Below are 19,281 nucleotides of genomic sequence, written 5' to 3'. Positions count from 1 at the left end.
TAGAAAGTGTTAGGGAAGCACATTCGGGGGGTGTAAATATGGTGTTACATGTGTATGGTTATTGAGGGCTAAGTTACGACTAAGTTCCTAATTTAAAAATACCATTCTTAAAAAAATAAGTGTAGGTGCTTTGTTACTCGAAACGAAAAAAAAAACACAAAGAACAAGAGGAGGTGCTTTGTTTTGGGCCTTTTTGGGCTGAGAGTGAATGGGCGGCGCGTGGCCGAGGCCGGAGGTGGGCCGAGCACGGACAGCCCAACACAGCTCCAAAAATCCACTGGGCGTTAACTCTCTCTCTCTCTCCCTCTCGCTTTCCCCCGCCGCGCGGCCGCTAAAACCCTAGCCACCACCCCCGCCGCCGGCGAGCGACGCGAACGGCGAACGCCATGGACCACCACCAGCGGTGGCACCCCACGGTGAACGAGCGCGAGTTCATCGAGCGCGCCCTCCAGTCCGACCTCCGCGTCGACGGCCGCCGCCCCTTCGACTTCCGCCGCCTCAAGATCCTCTTCGGCAGGTCGCCTTCCTTGCGTCCCCCTCCTCCTCCTCCTTCCATGGCGTTTCGCTGGGGGTTTCGTTTCTCTGAAGCTCCTGGAGTGTGTGTGTGCGTGTGCAGGGAGGACGGCTCGGCGGAGGTGCAGCTCGGGGACACGCGCGTCATGGGCTACGCCACGGCGCAGCTGGTGCAGCCGTACAAGGACAGGCCCAACGAGGGGACGCTCGCGATATTCACCGAGTTCTCGCCCATGGCCGACCCCGCCTTCGAGCCGGGGCGGCCAGGGGAGTCGGCGATCGAGCTCGGTCGCGTCGTCGATCGCGGCCTAAGGTGGTCTCCCCCCTGAGATTGCTGTTTGGTATATTTTGCCGAAGAGCTCAGTGAGCGTGTAGTCTGATGAGCACCTTTTTGGTGATTCTCAGGGAGAGCCGAGCCGTCGATATGGAGTCCCTGTGTGTTGTTGCTGGGAAGCATGTTTGGTCGGTGCGCGTCGACCTTCATATCTTGGATAATGGAGGGTATGAGATATACGTTGCCTTGTGACATGACTGATTTGTGATGTTTCTGGCTAAGAGAGCTAAATGTGCCCGATGCAATGGTTTTATCCCTCAGGAATCTCATTGATGCAGCTAACATTGCCGCGCTGGCAGCTCTGTCTACTTTCCGGAGGCCTGAATGTACGGTCGGAGGGGAAGATGGTCAACAGGTTACAGTACATGACCCTGAGGTAAGCTAGTATTGTCTTGCAAACGTATTTCCCAGAGTTCAAAGTTCAATGATAAGGAATGACATTTCCTATTATGTTTCATCGATGTCAGGAGTAGTTAATTTGGGCATCTGTAGCTTCTTGTAGTGTGTAACTGAAACATGATTTCCTAGTTCAAAGTTCACCAATAAGGAATGGCATTTCCTAGTTTGTTTCAGCACTCATCAGTGTAAGCGGGACTAGCTACTTTATATGGTGTCTGTAGCTTCTTGTAGTGTTGTTGAAACATATCCTCGTTAAAATGTCATATGCTACTATGCTAGTTACTTTGTTTGCGCTTACACATAAGTTATCTTATGCCCTATTTGATCTATTGAATAGTTTTAAGTATTTTACAGGTAAGGGACCCACTCCCTTTGACAATTCATCATCTCCCTATTGCTGTGACATTTGCATATTTTGGCGAGGGCAACATCATGGTATGTTCCAATATATTTCTAAAAATGCCAGGGTGTATTATTGATGTCCATCATGTTCTGGTCTTTTTATCCACAACTTTTTAATTGAATTTCATGTTTAGGTTATTGATCCGACATATAAGGAAGAAGCTGTTATGGGAGGACGAATGACTGCTACAATTAACTCAAACGGTGATGTATGTTCCATCCAGAAAGCTGGTGGAGAGGGTGTCATGTCAAGTGTTATCATGCAGTGTTTAAGAATTGCTTCAGTTAAAGCTGCTGATATAACAAGCAAAATAAAGAATGAGGTCTGTGAGGAAACATACGATGTTGCAATTTATATGCCTGCTTTGATGTTCTATGAACTGTGAAAATACTTGGCTTCTCACCATCCATTGTATTTCATTGATTTGGGTTTGCATTTCATCCTAAGCATCTCTTTGTTCAGGTTAACTCATACACCTCTGCGAAGGCACTGCAGAAAGTAAAGCGTTTGCCAGCCTCAGCACTGAAAAAGGATAATGCTCCTGATGTGGCTATGAAGGAAAGTTCTGATGGTGCATTGGAAACTCAAAGTACAAAACCATCCAGCGATGGTCAGCAGATAAACAAAGGTGATGATGAGGATCATCGAAATATAAAACGGAATTCATCCTTGACTGTGGACAGAACTGCTAAACAAAAACAAACATCCAAATTCATTGGTGGTCCATCAAATTGGTAGTTATTGGAGCATTGTACTTGTTTGTAAATCTACATTGAAGTTTTGCCAACCTGTTCTGATTTTCTTGCAATGTAGGGATCCATACTCTAAAGGAGTTTCATTAAGCTCCCTCAGAATTTCTCAATTGCCTGGTACTGTTAATATTGTTTACCTGTTATTCTATTTCTGATTATGATAGCCAGTGCATGAGCATGTGTTAAACATGTATGAATTTCCCCATATCTCTATAATGTTTCTACCTTAGAGCATCATAGTACAGAGAGTTCAGGTTTTGGCTGAGTGAAGCTATAATCTATATGGCATTACAATATTTTAGATGGGACAATAGATATTCTTCCTCCTGCCAGTCCTCCAATATCAAGCTATCAACTAGTCATGTCTGATATAAAGTACAGATTGCTTTTTATCTGTGATAAATTTAGGGAGAACTTCTGTTATCTTAGATGGGACACAAATGATTCTTAAATATCATTATGCATGCCCATCCTTCTGATAATTTATCTTGCAATATCAATATGCGGACATCTGATAAGTTACATTGCAATATGCAGAACCACCATCTGTGGTTGAGGACAACAAGCAGGAGGATGTTGAACCAATGTTATCTGAATGTAATCCTGAGCCGCAAAGTGAATCAAGGTTGACTGCTGGAGGGTCAGATGAGACGCAGGAAGCTATATCGCCAAAGAGTCTAAAAGACGCTGTCAAGCCAAAACACAAAATAAAGAAAAAACAACACAGCAAGAGTTAAATTTCATGTAACTTATAGGCCTGTCAGGTAAGAGTTTTTAGTTGTTCCTGCTTTGTATAAATACCTTCTTTTTAACATATTGGTACTGACTATTTTTATTTCATCTAATTGCAGCAGTGTTAGATAGCGCAATGTTTGTGGGCATGGTTGGCAAAATTCCGTTGTTCTCTTGATGGTGTACATGCTAGATTATACAGCACGATGTATTTTCATGAGATTCAAATCAACGTGGAAGGTTTCTATCATTTTTAGTTCCTCTATTTTTTTGTGGAAGCCTTCACTACCACCATTTGTTATGATGTTGATTGTTTCTGCAGTCAATGTCTGAACATCTCTGTAACACCTAGCCAAGCTTTCCTGACTGAAAAGATCCCTTCACCATAGCACCATGAGTTGAGTTTCTTCTTCTGATGTTTTGTGTAATTGTGCGCCTTCGTTGTGACGAATGCTAGCCGCAAAAATTGAAAAGTTTTGTACAAGCTGTAGAACGCCCATTTTCCAGAAATGGATCCTAGTTAATTTTCAAGGCAAATTCTACCATTTGTCTTTGCAGGCTATCGCAACATTATATCATTGCCCATACGTCAATACTTTGTCAGAAAAACTTCAGCTTCGGTCTTTGTTTGGATGGTGCTGCGTTGAATAGGGAGGATTGGGAACCTTCCCTCCGGGCCGTGAAATGAAGAGATGGTTTAGTGTCCGATTAATTAAGTATTATAATAAAAACTTGAAAAATAAATTAATATGATTTTTGAAGTAATTTTTTTATAGAAAAAAATTGAAAAAAAACACAGCCTAGCCCATACGGATATGGTTGTGCCAGCAATTTGCCTTGGACCCTTGGTGCAATTCGGTTTATAAAACAAGCTCTGAAATACTCCAAGTCTATATTTTTTTTTTGAGATACTCCCTCTGTCCAAGTCTATACTCTCTCTGTTTCTAAATATTTGACACCGTTGACTTTTTAGCATATGTTTGACTGTTCATCTTATTCAAAAACTTTTGTGAAATATGTAAAACTATACGTATACATAAAAGTATATTTAACAATAAATCAAATGATAGGAAAAGAATTAATAATTACTTAAATTTTTTGAATAAGACAAACAGTCAAACATATTTAAAAAAGTCAACAGCGTCAAATATTTAAAAACGGAGGGAGTATTATTTTACGCAGTATTCAGGAAGATATTTTAACCATTAATATATTTCATGATATGTTTTCAACGAATATATGAAATTAGCATCACTTGATATAGTACTTTAAAATATGAAACTAATGATATAACATTCATAATGTATATCAAGTATGATTATTAGTTAAAAGTTACCGAGTTTACTTTTTCTTAAAAAGAGGATGGTCTATAATTTGATTCGGAGGGAGTAAAGAAGGGCAATTCGGCTTTGTAGAACAAGCTCTGATATGGGGAAGGATCATGTGAAAGATACGTTATAATCGAACATAAGTGCATCTTATAAATTTATATTGACTTTAAAGTGTAGGGACTCCACATTCTAAGCATGCTCCATTTCTTATGGACAAATATCCGCTTTATTTCACCGTCAAGGTTCCCTTCTCAGATCTGCTTATCTGGCCTTGACTTGAAGCCACCAACCCACGTGCTTGTTTGTTTGGTGTGAGAGATTTGCCAACATGAGGAGTATATCTCTCATATTTTTTTTACACGTTGCAATGACGTAGCTGTTCATTTGCAATAACTCTCTTCAACCAGAGAGTTAGCATTAATTATGTTTTGCACAGGCTTGAAAGCAACCGAGTATCAGCAGAGGGATGGGGTGGTGGCCCACCTGCCAGCTGCAGCACATGGCCTCTGACAGGTTAGCCCCAGCCTCCTCATCCATGGCAGCTGCAGTGATCGGATCAGATGAGATGGGATGAGAGAGATTCGCTGTGGCTAGAGAGCGAGTCGGTGTGTGTCTGAAAATGGGGAAGGGGAAGGCTGCCGCCGTTGGCAGGTCGCTGTGCCGGGCCAGTGCTCACCTGTGCTTTGCAGTTGCACTCCAGTAAAAAATATTCCATCCGTTCTAAAATCTAAAATATAGCTATATAATATATATATGTTTAAAATATACCAATATATGTGAGCTTCAATAAAAAAATTGTTTAAAGTATATACCAATATGAGTATTACGGATCTTTTCTTATTCTCCTGGATTTTTTGTTTGCTATTAAAAAAAATCCTTGAATTCTAAAGATGTGTTTTGTATAAAACTTTTCTATATAAAAACTTTATAGTAGTTAATTCTTTTATACCCTTAAATTACTAAAAAAATCAGATTATTCGTCATTTTATGTTTTCCACGTAAAAATATGGTATATATTTTTTTCTTAAATATTTTTTAGAGTAAATTTTCAACTTCATAGTGGTTAATTCTTTTGTAATCTAAAATAACTATATCAAATTCGGATTATCCATAAATTTTAATTATCACAAACAAGAGTAGAGCCAGGGAGGTACTCCCTCCGTTCCGTTCCATAATATAAGTGATTTTGACTTTTTCCTTTTCCTTATACTGTTTGATCACTCGTCTTATTTAAAAAATTTGTGCAAATATAAAAAATGAAAAGTTATGCTTAAAGTACTTTGGATAATAAAGTAAGTCACAAATAAGGACACGACTCCTCGCCGTCGGCATGACGTCAGCGCCCGATTTACGTGCAAACTTACTTTAAACTGATTTTTCTCTTAAATTACTTATCCAAATTATGATCCGATTGTACCATTAAATTCGTTGCAATTAAATCTTCAAAACAAGACCACACATCGATATATTCCGACGAAATTTTTTACCTAATTATTGAATTATTTTTAAATGTTACACGATGTTCCACCAGGTATATCGAAATTGTTGTACTAAGTAGATCGAAAATATTTCACTCGTTTAAATCGGGTGTTCAGCAAATAGCGAAAGAATGTTTCAGTTCACTGCAACATTTGATCCATACATAGTGAAACATTATAAGTACACTAGGTGAAATATTTTTCGGTGGAACAAAAAATAAAACAAATTCCCTTAATAGGGAGTTTCCAAAATAAGTAGATTTTTTGTTGCAATAGAATGTTTTAGTTCACTGCAACATTAGATCTATATATAGTGAAACATTGTGAGTACACTAGGTGAAACATTTTTGGTGGAACAAAAAAAGAAATAAATTTCCTTAATAGAGGATCTCCAAAATATGTGAGTGATTTGTTGTAACGACGCGTTCTATAATATCTAAATCCAATGCAACATTTGATCCGTATATAGTGAAATATCACGAGTACACTAGCTGAAACATCGTAAAACTACTGGTTGAAACATCTAAAAGAACCATATGCAGCATTTTTAAAAAATATCATTAAAAAAGCTAAAATATTTTTTGTCGAAATATAATCATGTGTGGTCTTGTTATAAAGATTTAATTACAACGAATACAACAGCGTGATCGGATTGTAGATTGAATAATTAGTTTATGAGAAAAATCGTTTTAAAGCTATTTAAAATACTCAGCACGTGGTTCGGACGCTCGAGCGCCCGACACACAGCATTTCCCATGTAAAATAAATAATAATTTTAGTTTTTTTAATAAGACAAATGGTCAGTATAGGAAGAATAAAGTAGGTTCTAGGGAGTAAGTATCACTACAAATATCTTTTGAAGGTGGGCCCAAGGTGTCAGCAGCTACCAGAAGTTTTTCGTACGGAGTACTATCTATTGGAGGTGGGCCCGAGGTGTCAGGGCAGAGGCTTGACCGTTGGGCGAGGCTTCACGTGCGGTGCGGTGGGTTATAGGGTACTTTTTGGTTTTGGCGTGTGGACACGAAACGGAACGGAAGTAGCGTGTCCCGCGCGCGTGATCGCCGTCCGGTCGGGTCGCACCCAAACCCACCCACCAGCCAACCGACCCACCACCACCAGCCGACTCCGCTCTCCATCTCGGCTGCCCCTTCCACGTCGGCGGGGCCCACCCGCTGCCCACTGGGCCTCGTGCCGCCGTGTACGGCCTGCCAGTGCCAGGCCCCGACTCACGAGCGCTGGAGATCGTCAACGTGTGCTCTGCACGTGTACACGTACTACTCTACTAGGAGTAGAATAAAAGGAAAATAAAAAAAGTAAAAAGAAAAAAAGGGGCTCCCCTTGATTACGGCGGTAAAGCTAGTTTGTGTCTCCTCGTGATGCTGATGAGCCTCTTCTTTTTTTCCACCGAAATGGCCTATTAACTGGATTAGCCTTTTCTTTTTTCACCCAAATGGCCTAACTGCATCAAGCTAGGTCCCGTCGAAAATCTTTGGGCTCGTCCGCTCTTGGCCACCGCGTAAGGTCAAGTGTGCATGTACACAAAAATGTTTTGAGAAACCATATTTAAGTCATACTATCTCCGTTTTTGCTATAAATCGTTTTAACTTTTTCTTAATCTTTAATTTAATCAAATCTATAGAGAAAATTAGCAACATCTATAACACCAAATTAATTTTATTAAAACTAACATTTAATATATTTTTATTAAAAAATATTGCTATATTTTTCTATAAATTTGATCAAACTTAAAAATAATTAATTAAAAAAAATCAAAATGACTTATAATATAAAATAGTTGGAGTATTTAGGAGATGTCAAGTTGGTGAGAAACAACTATTAAGTGTAAGAATCAATTTTTAATATTTTTTTTTCTGAATTGTATAGCTATACATTCTCAATTGTATAGAACCAACTGTTAAGTGTATCCTTGTTGGCCAAGTGGCCAAAATAACATTATCATGCAGGACACGGGGGCGTTGAGGTGCAACAAGCGACATAGCCAAAGTCCAGAGAGAGCAAGAGGGTGATTAATAACTGGGAGCAGCATCTCATCCAACAAACAGCAGGATGCATTGTTTTACTTTAACCTGCATTTTTGTGCCACAACATGGTAATCAATCCCTTTTGCTGGCTGGGTGTCGGATATCCAGGACAGTACGCGTATATACTTCCAATGACACTATATATCCGACATGGAATGGTGCAAGAAAGCGGTGTTAACGGTAACAGGATCAGAGCGGGGCCATCTCTGATTTGTACTCACCAAGACCCCTCGAGAAAAATGCAGGCAATATGACAAAATTGAAATGACTATTAGTTTTCAGCAATCAACACGATGAACGAAACACCAAAACAAGCTCGACCGTGGAAACACTAAACGTTGTCCCTTTTTGTTTTGTCCAGCCTGATCGATAAATATTGCCTCGTTTGCCATCTCGTGTTCCTTGTGTCTTATTGGTAATTGATGATTCCGATATAGAACAAATAATCTTGTAAAAATAAGTAGATTATTTGTTTGTGTAAGTCTCCTCTAAGCTCGTGTTTGCTGTGCGTCATGCATGACGGCATATCATTTACTGTAGCATTTTAAGTTAGTGGGCTGTTTATAGGTCCTCGATCTCTTTTTTTTCTTGTTAGTTTTTTCTTTCACTTTTTAAATGTCATTTGCGATGCATTATTTAGGCAAGTTGGCGTCGTTCTAAGCATGCTTTATTACTTTATCGATTATAGCGCTTTGAACAGCTGAAATCATGCATCAATTTGGGGAAAAGATAATTACTCCCTCCGTTTCAAAATGTTTAAGTACATATTTGACCATTCGTTTTATTAAAAAAAATTAAGTAATTATTTATTTTTTTCATATCATTTGATTCATTATTAAATATACTTTCATGTACACACATAGTTTTACATATTTCACAAATTTTTTTAATAAGACGAACGGTCAAACATGTGCTAAAAAGTCAACGGTGTCAAATATATTGAAACGGATGGAGTATTATCTTCACTTAAAAGGGAAGAGTACAGAAGATGATCTAAAGAAATCTCATAATATTATAACTGGCGGATCCATATGCCACTAGTTATATGATATTAATATATATAACATGTCACACGATAATGTTTTATAGTATGTTCATCTTCAATCCATATAATTTTTTTTTCTATCCTCAGTCGGAGTAATTTGTAATTCGCACACAATATGATAATAGTCAACTGCAGTACCTTTCATAAAAAGAGATACAAGTATCACTATTTTACACTAATTGATAAAGAGAAATCAAAATGTTTTGTACTACAGTATAATTAATACGAAGTATATTCGACTACATACGGACTACGACTAGAGCCCAATATGACCAACTCATATGGTGTTCTTTTTTCAATTATTGTGGCTATGTTGGCTGCACCAAGCAGCCAAATACGAATACTCTATTTGCATAGATTATACAAGTACATATCCAGAGAACTCATTTGGGTTAAATATACCAGCCCTCTTTAGAAGTTGTATTATTATTGTTCGATTCCTATCGATTATAATTAGTCAGAAGTGAAGTGTTAAACCAACCTACTGTACTTTCTTCAAACATTGATGACACAAAATAGTAGCAACTAAACAAACCAGAATATATTGGTGCAGAAGTTTGAGATATATAGTCTTGCTAGAATAAACTAGAATATATTTGTACAGAAGTCCAAGATACACAGTGCTACTAGAAAGCCGTATAATAATCACTAATTTCCCTATCACACGGGTCTCGCTATCGTATGCTACGATTGAAATTGATTACCAAGAGAGGACCGGCCAGCCTACGAACACCCTTCCACGGCTGCCCCCGCTGCCCTCCTCCGCCTCCCCAAAATCGCCGGACACTCTCGCCGCCGGTCATCCGCCGTCGCCGTCCAACCATCCCCTTCCGGCGGCGACCAAACCCATCCGCTGTTGAGCCCTCCACGTCAGCGCCTCGTCCTCCCCCCTCCTCTTCCTCCAACCTTCCCCGAATCCCCGGGCCCCACCCGCCACCAACCCCACGTGCTCCCGTATTCGCGATAAATAAAAAGCGAAACCCAAGCACACCACCTCCGCGCCCGCTTCGCCTCCCCCCGAATTAACAAAAAAAAAACCCTCCTCGCCTACCCCCCACCGACGTGTGGGCCCCACTCCCCCGGCCCCACCCGTCATACACCCCGGGTGTACGGACCCCCGCCGGAATCCCGCACCGCCGGCGATATATAGTAGGGGAGCTCGAGGCAGCTAGATTTTTTTTTTCTCCCCATCGAGATTCGCGTGGCCTTGTGGTCACCGCCGCCGCCGCCGCCTAGATCTCTCGCTGCGTCTCTCCCTCCCTCCCCTCCGGCGATCCGCGTAGATCTGGGCGGGAGGCGGCGGAGATCCGCGGCGAGGAGGGGAGGGAGGGGAAGCAAGCAAGCAAAGCGGAGGGGCATGGAGCTGGCGGTGGGAGCGGGCGGGATGCGGAGGTCGGCGTCGCACACGTCGCTGTCGGAGTCGGACGACTTCGACCTGTCGCGGCTGCTGAACAAGCCGCGGATCAACGTCGAGCGGCAGCGCTCGTTCGACGACCGCTCGCTCAGCGACGTCTCCTACTCCGGCGGCGGCCACGGCGGCACCAGGGGCGGCTTCGACGGCATGTACTCGCCGGGGGGTGGCCTGCGGTCGCTCGTCGGCACCCCGGCCTCCTCCGCGCTCCACTCCTTCGAGCCCCACCCCATCGTCGGCGACGCCTGGGAGGCGCTCCGCCGCTCGCTCGTCTTCTTCCGCGGCCAGCCCCTCGGCACCATCGCCGCCTTCGACCACGCCTCCGAGGAGGTCCTCAACTACGACCAGGTTGGTTAGCTATTCGCGGCGGCGGCGCTTTCGGATTGTGCGGATTCAGCTCATCTGGAAACCGCATGGCTTGTCTCATCTGGGGAGCTTTTGCTTTGCTTTGCTTTGCTCGCAGGTGTTCGTGAGGGATTTCGTGCCGAGCGCGCTGGCGTTCCTGATGAACGGCGAGCCGGAGATCGTGAGGCACTTCCTGCTCAAGACGCTCCTGCTGCAGGGCTGGGAGAAGAAGGTCGATCGGTTCAAGCTCGGGGAGGGCGCCATGCCGGCCAGCTTCAAAGTGCTCCATGACTCCAAGAAGGGCGTCGACACCCTGCATGCGGATTTCGGGGAGAGCGCCATTGGCAGGGTGGCTCCCGTGGATTCGGGGTTCTGGTGGATCATACTTCTACGGGCATACACCAAGTCCACCGGGGATCTCACGCTCGCGGAGACGCCGGAATGCCAGAAGGGAATGAGGCTGATACTGAGCCTGTGCTTGTCTGAGGGGTTTGATACCTTCCCAACATTGCTGTGTGCAGACGGTTGCTGCATGATAGATCGCAGAATGGTAAACTTTACTGTGGCGCTCAAGTTTTTTTTTTTTATAAAAACATGTTTCAAACTCACAAGTGTATAAACTATAATTAACATTTCTATTATAACGGAAGCATCTGGTCTGATTTTTGCTGACAGTAACATCACTAATAAACTTTTGGATAATTTACCATTTGTACCAAAAGTCATGACGCTGTAGATTTAATTTTACATTGGTATTGGTTAAATTATGTGAGATTTCAGTAATTTCATGACAATTTGCTTGATTTCTGTGATCTGCCTGCAACATATTTGATTCTTCATACGATAACTTTCTTGTGGTTTGAATGATTCTTCATCTTCATACAGTTAATATATTGCACATTGGCAGCACTATTTTATAACTGGGACAGGGCTCTCAGTTCGTTCTTGTGGGCGCGGTTTAGATTTCAAATGCCATTACTATATTTGAACCTACATTTGCTAATGAGTGGAGAATATCATATAGGCATGTAGCCTTCTGCTTGCTTCATCTGCTGGATCCTGCTTTTACCATTTGTATGGGTCCATGCCCTAATACGTGGACATGCAACACTCTACTCAGTCCTGATAACTGTCCCCTTTCTTGTTATATGAAGTTCCAGATGCTATTTTGGTTACACAGAAGTGTAGAATAGAAATTAGAATTATGGAAATCGCTGATAGATCTGTTTACTTGTGAACATTTGTTTCTGACTTTTCACATATGCTTCTGATATGTCTTATGTCTTTATGAGTAACTGATGAGCTCATGGGCTGTAATGCTTACTTAAATCAAAATGGCCTATGGCTAAGCTTCCTTTTGCTCACTCCTGTTGTTGATCTTTGTTGTAGGGTGTTTATGGGTACCCTATTGAGATTCAAGCCCTGTTCTTTATGGCACTAAGGTGTGCTCTTCAATTGCTTAAGCATGATAACGAAGGGAAAGAGTTTGTAGAGAGGATTGCAACTCGTCTTCACGCTCTAAGTTATCACATGCGGAGTTACTATTGGCTTGATTTCCAGCAGCTAAATGATATTTATCGCTATAAGACAGAGGAATATTCCCACACTGCTGTCAACAAATTCAATGTCATCCCAGATTCTATTCCGGATTGGTTATTTGATTTTATGCCTTGCCAGGGTGGTTTTTTCATTGGTAATGTTAGTCCTGCAAGGATGGACTTCCGGTGGTTTGCACTTGGAAACATGATTGCTATACTATCATCCCTTGCTACACCTGAGCAATCAACGGCCATAATGGATCTCATTGAGGAGCGATGGGAAGAGCTTATTGGTGAAATGCCTCTGAAGATATGCTACCCTGCTATTGAGAATCACGAATGGCGTATTGTGACAGGCTGTGATCCGAAGAATACTAGATGGAGTTACCACAATGGAGGATCTTGGCCAGGTTAGAAGGTTTTCTTATTATTTAAATCTCTCTTAAATATTACAGTTTTTAGTCGCAAAAATGTTATCATGCTTCCCTTTTATCATTATGTGATTTGGACGCTGAATTAAACCAATTGATAACCATATACCATCTTTCGGTGATTAGTGAAGGACCATATACATTTGTGCCCAAGATTTCTGTTTATGAGCTATGGCCTTAAATGAAATTTTTATGTGCTGAGAAGAGCAATGTTTATTAAATTTGATGCCTTCTCTTTTTTCCTCACGGAGTCACGGTACATGTGCCCATGAAACCTACGTATAAACATATAACATCACATTATATCTCTTCTGATTTTCTGTGTTATTTGTACTACAAACGGATAGCATGACATTGAGTAACTTCAACATGTTATAACTTTAACACAATTTTTCCCATTCTTTCTGCAGTACTACTATGGCTGCTCACAGCAGCCTGCATCAAGACTGGCCGGCCACAAATTGCAAGGCGTGCAATTGACTTAGCTGAGAGAAGGCTGTTGAAGGATGGTTGGCCAGAGTACTATGATGGGAAGCTTGGGCGGTATGTCGGCAAGCAGGCAAGGAAATTCCAGACTTGGTCTATCGCAGGGTATTTGGTCGCCAAGATGATGCTTGAGGACCCTTCTCATCTCGGAATGATATCACTAGAGGAGGATAAGGCAATGAAGCCTGTTTTGAAGAGGTCTGCCTCATGGACAAACTAAGATGTCGACGAAAATTTTTAGGGAAGCAAAGTCAGTTTGGGAACAAAAATTCTTTTGGTAGCTCTTCTCTGCTCATCCCTCCGTTTGACTTTTCGAACCGGAAAGGTTTGTTTCATCTGGATTTCCCGGTTGTACAATATGTCAGCCCATTTCTTAGCTAAAAAGAAGCAATTGCGGAAATGGGTGTTTTGGTTTCAATCCCTGCTTGTAAGAAGATTCCTGCTTTGGGTCAAAAATCTTAAAGCTGATTCCAGTTTCCTGGTCTTTTGATGGAGAGAAGTGCTACTCTAACGAATAATAAAAGCTCATTTTTCTGCAGTGCCTCCTATCCAGAGGGTTCGTTAACTTGCTGCCTGAGAAGGGCAAGTCATACAAACTGTGTGCCTTGTATGTTTCTTCCTCTTTTCGTTCTCTTACAAAATTGAAGTTGTACTTGTGTTCAAGGAAAGATCTTGGCAAAAGCTTTTCCCTGGTCCCCTGGTTGGATATCACAGTATCTTGGGTTCTTGAGACATTGTTGGAACATGCTTGCTAGTTTGTGCAAGCAAGTGATAATAATTCATTTGGAGTTATCTCAACGACTTTATCTTCGAAAGTTGCAAAGTTTCTCTGCTCATTACATTTTCTTTGCTTACGCTATCCTTAACTGAGCCATCTCTTAATGAGAAAATCCAAAAAATGCTATTGATAATAAGAGTTCAAATTCCAGAAATAACATTAACAAGTACGGGTTTTATGAGATACATCGTGCAATTGACTTTGTTGTTATAGAAATCCGTTAGGATTTCGATCGTAGCTCTCCATCAAGTGCTATGAGATAAATACTGCATTTAACGGTGATGGATGAAATCTTAACGGTGATGACTTTCTAGGATAAATCGCTTGTACGATGGTATTTTATGGTATTCACACTTTGTCGATGATATTTCTTAGATTTAGGTGTTTGTCAATAATATTTCTTGGTTTTTCTCTGAATAGATACTACTTTCGTTTCACAATGTAAGACTTTCTAGCATTGCCCATATTTATTTAAATGATAATGAATCTAGACATATGTATGCGTTTAGATTATTAACATTTATATGTATGTGTGTAATGGAAAATTTTTTGAAATTAATCGTGTTCTTGACCGGAATTGCAAGATTAAGCTGATTAAGGGCGGATTTGCGGAAATATACCGGCGTAGCGGTTTGAAACAGCGATAGCGCGATATCGCGTAATGCGTGCGCAAAAGCGGCGGGCTATCGCTAATTGGGAGTGAGGGAGCGCTAATGCATCGGTCTCGCGGTCCTAAAGCGCGAGAACGAGGTGGTGTCGCGCTTTTGTAAAGCAATAGCGCGGTCTGTATGATGCCGCCTGACGCACGCGGGACACGAAGCGGTCTCGCGCTTCGAGTGCGCGATAGCGCGTGCGGTATCGCGGTCGGGCTGCGCGAGACCATAGCAGCATGGGCCGACTGACGCCTGTGGGGTCCGAGGAATGACCGGAGCGGTCTCGCGCTACCGTTTAGCGAGAGCGAGTCGGTCTCATGCGAGAGCGCCGGCGGTATCGCTCATTGAAAGCGCGATACTGTTGACGCGTGGTCCACGCCCCTAATCCATCTGCTAATCCTGGGAGGTGGCAGTGCGACAGGGACGGCTTCGGTCTCGCTTTTTGAAAGAGCGAGACCGCAAGCGATATCGCTCTCCCCGTGCGCAAGAGCGATTAGCTAATTACGTTTTGCAAATCGCTAATATTTCATGTCACCGTTGGTACGTACTCCCTCCGTCCCATAAAAAACCAAACTAGTACTAGCTTTGTTTTTTTTTGGAGTGAAAAAGTAAAAAGTATATTTTTTTCCCTCCGTCCTAAAAAAACCAGCGTAGTACTAGATTCGTTTTTTCAGGATGGAGGGAGTAGAAAGGATAATTTTTTTTCATAATTTTTTTATTATGTGTGCAACATATATATACATAAATGAACATGAGAAACAAGTTTATATTGAAAATAGGCAAAGATTGTGTACGCGGCTACGAGAAGAAAGATAAATATCTTGGAATTTGCAAAATAATGATATCAGAGAAAGAAACAATATATTACCTATAGAAAAATAGAAATTGAATATATATTTATTAAGAATATATAAAGGAGTAGAGAGATCATTCGGGAGCAATTTTTACAAAGTTAATAAAGAATAGGAATTTAGAATATGTCATATTCACAGAGAAAACCACCTTTGCATATTCACAGGCTCGGTCTTGTGACAAGAACCGCGTAGCGAGTTAACGAACTACTCAGTTCTTGCTACAAGATCGGGTCTAAGAATATGCAACACCGAGTTTATGAATTTGCAGGAGTAGGTCATATTCACAAACGGATGCTAGAACTTGAAAAAAAGAGTGGGTGTAAGAATGTAGTAAAAAAATCATATTTGTATATTCACAGACTCGATCTTGGGACAGGAACCGAATAGTGGGTGAACGAACAACATAGAGCGAGTTCACGAACTACTCAGTTCCTGCCTCAAGATCGGGCCTAAGAATATGCAAGACGAAGTTAGAACCAGCAGAACGTTTATGAAGAAGAGATGTAGTTGTGTGCTAGTTTTGGTTGTTATTCATAGGGGATGGCAAGAAGCTGCACAGTTTCAATTATTAGAAAGAGACGACGGCGCGTCGGACTGCTTCACTAATCAATTCAATAGCGCCAGATTGTTTCACTCGTGATGACAATAATTGCAAAGCGACACCGTCACTTTTGGCAGCACATGCTGCATAACTGTTTGCTTTATTAATTACAAAGCGACGAAGTCACTTTCGGCATAGCGCAGCGGAATCTTGAAAGTTTAATTGTGTATGATTTGATGCTCTGGCGCATGTCCCGTGATTGGAAAGAGAGGATGCCATTATAGGTGCGTATCATTGCATCTCTGTGAAAAGAAATTAGTGGGCAATTTAAGTCATAGTAGTAAAAAGTAAAAGTAATATGCAATTTTAACCACACGAGTAACATTGAAACTGCACTATTAATTTAGTTTGTGAGACTATTATTTTTGTTAGCTCTCGTACGAAAAATTAATAGCTAACCAAAAATCATATGTGTTAACTAGCTACAAAATAGGGCATAAAAATGTGAGATATTTATGAACTACGAAACATCGTACATAACATGAAGAATAAGCAGTACAAATAAATAATGTTCATTGCAGTACAAATAACATGAAGAATAAGCCAAAATCACAGCAAGGTTCAGATAGGGTTGCCAGTGAACTGAAAGACATAATGTTCAGTTCTACTCGTCATCATCGTCATGGTCAGTCGTAGTCCTAGATGTTTCACCTCGCTTTTTTGTAGTTTTTTTCCTTTGTCCTGCGGCATGTCGAGGGCCTGAGAGTGACATACGGTTTGGCTCATGGCGCTCACGGTTAGATCTACGCGGGTCATTGTCATTTCCTTCGCCAACCTCTGGTTGTGTGGCCTATGTCACAGGGGGCGCATCATCAGTTTGTGAAGTCTGAGGCTCATTGGGTACCGGTGACGACCCTCCACCGAAGCTGGACATGTCGCCGTACGATGCAGTGTAAGGCCTAAACCCTGACATTGGTTCAGGGCGAAATGACCCTACAGAAGCAATGTAGATATCAAAGAAATTATCAAAGCTGGAGCAAACAACAATAACATAAAAAAAATCCAAACCTGTTGACGGTGCTTGCATATATGGAATTTCATTAGGATGCGAGGAATATTGACCAAATAGCCAATCACCTTGTTGCAACAAGTCCATATAACCCTGTACTCCACCATCAAACGACGTGCTTTGCATCCATATAAAATGTCACGGAGTTATTGTCTTAAGTTGAAGTGGGAGTCATGTAAGGTATGAAAGTGCCATCGATATATGTGTATGGAGAATGATGGCTGTGTGTACCATCGTAATCCATGGATTGTCCTTGCCATGAGTTGGTGCCATATGTAGGTGGATGCAGTGGAACCGACTGAGTAGGCCCTGTTAATATCAGGAAGTAAATAGTCAATAAGATTCATATACATGAAAATTTAATAAATTAAAATAATAAAAATATGAAATTAGAGTAAGGGGAGACTGACCGCCTAACGACGTAAACCCTCCTTGACCGATAAAATCTGCAGACAATTGGGGTATGGTAGGGATACCTTGGCTAGTCCCTGTATGTGCAATTAATTAACAAAAGTAAAATTACGAGTGGACATATGCATGCCAATATGGTACTGAATGTACACGGACCTGCAAAAGGTGCAAATCCTCCTTGCCAGTGTGAGGTTGGCACATCGGGAGCCATTTGAGGAATCATTTGTGGCCTTGCAGGAGGCATATGAGGCACGGGACAGACCATTCACGTTCCCTCTGTCATCAATTGGAAAACATCATTTAGTAATTTCACATAAACAATTGGGGAAAAAATTAGCATAATGATGAGCTATCCCGTACCAGTAAACGACGCAAACCCACCCTGCCATTGAGAGGTGATGGGCGTAGAGCTATGTGGGGGTACCTGTTCCGGTTGTGCTGCGAAAAAATAAATTAGTCTTTAATATAAATGACATTTATTTTAGCATTCTGCAATAACGTATTTTACCTTGAGTTGTACCAAAGCCTCCTAGGCGTTCCGAAATTTCAGCGATTTCTGGGATAGTCGGAATAGGTGTGGCTCACGAAACGAAGTTGACCTTACTCCTGCACAACCATCACTGGATCGTCGCGCGGAGGCTGAAGGGCGGGCTGAGGTGGACGGCCGGGAAGAGGTAGAGGGACGCTCCGGCATTGTCTCGAACGTCCTTCTTGATGTTGCCGGAGTATAGACGTCCGAGGAATGTCGGCACGATGCGAGCCGCATGATTCGCTTTCCTTTTCGACGGAGGGAGTCAACCGCGGCCATAACTTCCTGGTTGGTACCCGCCATTCCATCTCTAAGCTTCTTCCACAATGTTTTCGCATCCCTTTTTAATTCCCCTGCAATGTCGGTCTGCATGGAGCGTAGCAACAATGTTAGAAAGTGGAACCCCATGTATAAGGACACACCGATGCAACGAAATATTTAAATGGTAGTAGTATCGTCAAGTGAGTGGAGGGTGCTAGCTGCATATCATATATTTGATCAATTGTTGGTGGACCTCGCTTGTCGGGATCCTTGGGTGCAAGCAGCCGGATGCGAGTCTGCGATGAGTACCAGGCCATGTATAGTTCGTAATTGTTGTGGTCGTATGCCCTGGTCTCCTGGACGACATCATTCAAGGCCTGTGACCATGCCTCTATCCATGGGGTCATCCTTGAGTGCATAGATCGATGATACTTGCTGTCAGCTTGCCTCTTTTGCCTGCAACAAAAATATAACAATTAGTTGTTAGTTATATCTGACAATTTTTAGTGCACAGAAATTAGACAGGATTGAAATAACAACATACATGTGCACATCTGGTGGAAGGTGAAGTCCAACAGGAATTGGGACTTGTTGGTACAGTCCCATCTGACGCATTACCCTTGAACATTATACCCCTCGACGAATATGTCGTACACCAGCATTTTTTGTGTCATCCAGTACGGTTCATCGCGGTAGCATAAGATGCTTACTCCATGTGGTGCACGCAAAATGGCCTCTTCGTTCGTGTACGGAGTCCACCGAACTTTGTTTTCCCTAAGGCTTTCGAACGCCTCGGTAAAGTACTCGTACACATTGTGCACCTGGATTCTCGCCCACTATGGCTGCACGATCAGAGATTGTAGATTTAGTTATGCAATTTCATTGAAATGACAGAAATATTCCTTTAATGCAAGCATGCGTACCAGTCCGTAGCACCAGCGAGTA

The 19,281-nt window shown here is 42.0% G+C and overlaps 2 protein-coding genes across 8 annotated transcripts; both read left to right on the top strand.

Moving 5' to 3' along the window:
• The first annotated feature begins 305 nt into the window (after positions 1–305).
• On the top strand, positions 306–3,613 carry LOC4329627 (exosome complex component RRP45A). Of its 7 annotated transcripts, none has more exons than XR_010738995.1 (10): positions 320–517; positions 617–826; positions 919–1,014; positions 1,109–1,223; positions 1,601–1,681; positions 1,783–1,971; positions 2,112–2,277; positions 2,463–2,518; positions 2,939–3,165; positions 3,256–3,521. XR_010738995.1 is itself a non-coding variant. In XM_015767458.3 (10 exons), exons 1-9 carry the CDS (start codon positions 387–389, stop codon positions 3,136–3,138), a joined length of 1,350 nt encoding a protein of 449 aa, XP_015622944.1. In that variant the 5' UTR covers positions 320–386; the 3' UTR covers positions 3,139–3,165; positions 3,256–3,521. The 7 variants fall into 7 exon arrangements, 5 of the variants coding, with proteins under 5 accessions (NP_001403596.1, NP_001404038.1, XP_015622944.1 ...); XR_010738994.1 differs by having other exon boundaries at positions 3,253–3,521; XM_015767458.3 differs by having other exon boundaries at positions 2,112–2,383.
• Positions 3,614–10,029: 6,416 nt separating this feature from the next.
• Positions 10,030–14,055, top strand: LOC4329626 (cytosolic invertase 1-like). The gene is made up of 4 exons (NM_001416662.1): positions 10,030–10,788; positions 10,904–11,335; positions 12,175–12,733; positions 13,165–14,055. Exons 1-4 carry the CDS (start codon positions 10,387–10,389, stop codon positions 13,458–13,460), a joined length of 1,689 nt encoding a protein of 562 aa, NP_001403591.1. The 5' UTR covers positions 10,030–10,386; the 3' UTR covers positions 13,461–14,055.
• The last annotated feature ends 5,226 nt before the right edge of the window (positions 14,056–19,281 follow it).

Source organism: Oryza sativa, chromosome 2 (genome assembly GCF_034140825.1).
Source record: "Oryza sativa Japonica Group chromosome 2, ASM3414082v1".
NCBI lineage: Eukaryota > Viridiplantae > Streptophyta > Magnoliopsida > Poales > Poaceae > Oryza > Oryza sativa.
Note: the sequence above shows the minus strand (reverse complement) of the source record. Positions and strands in the feature narration are given on the sequence as shown.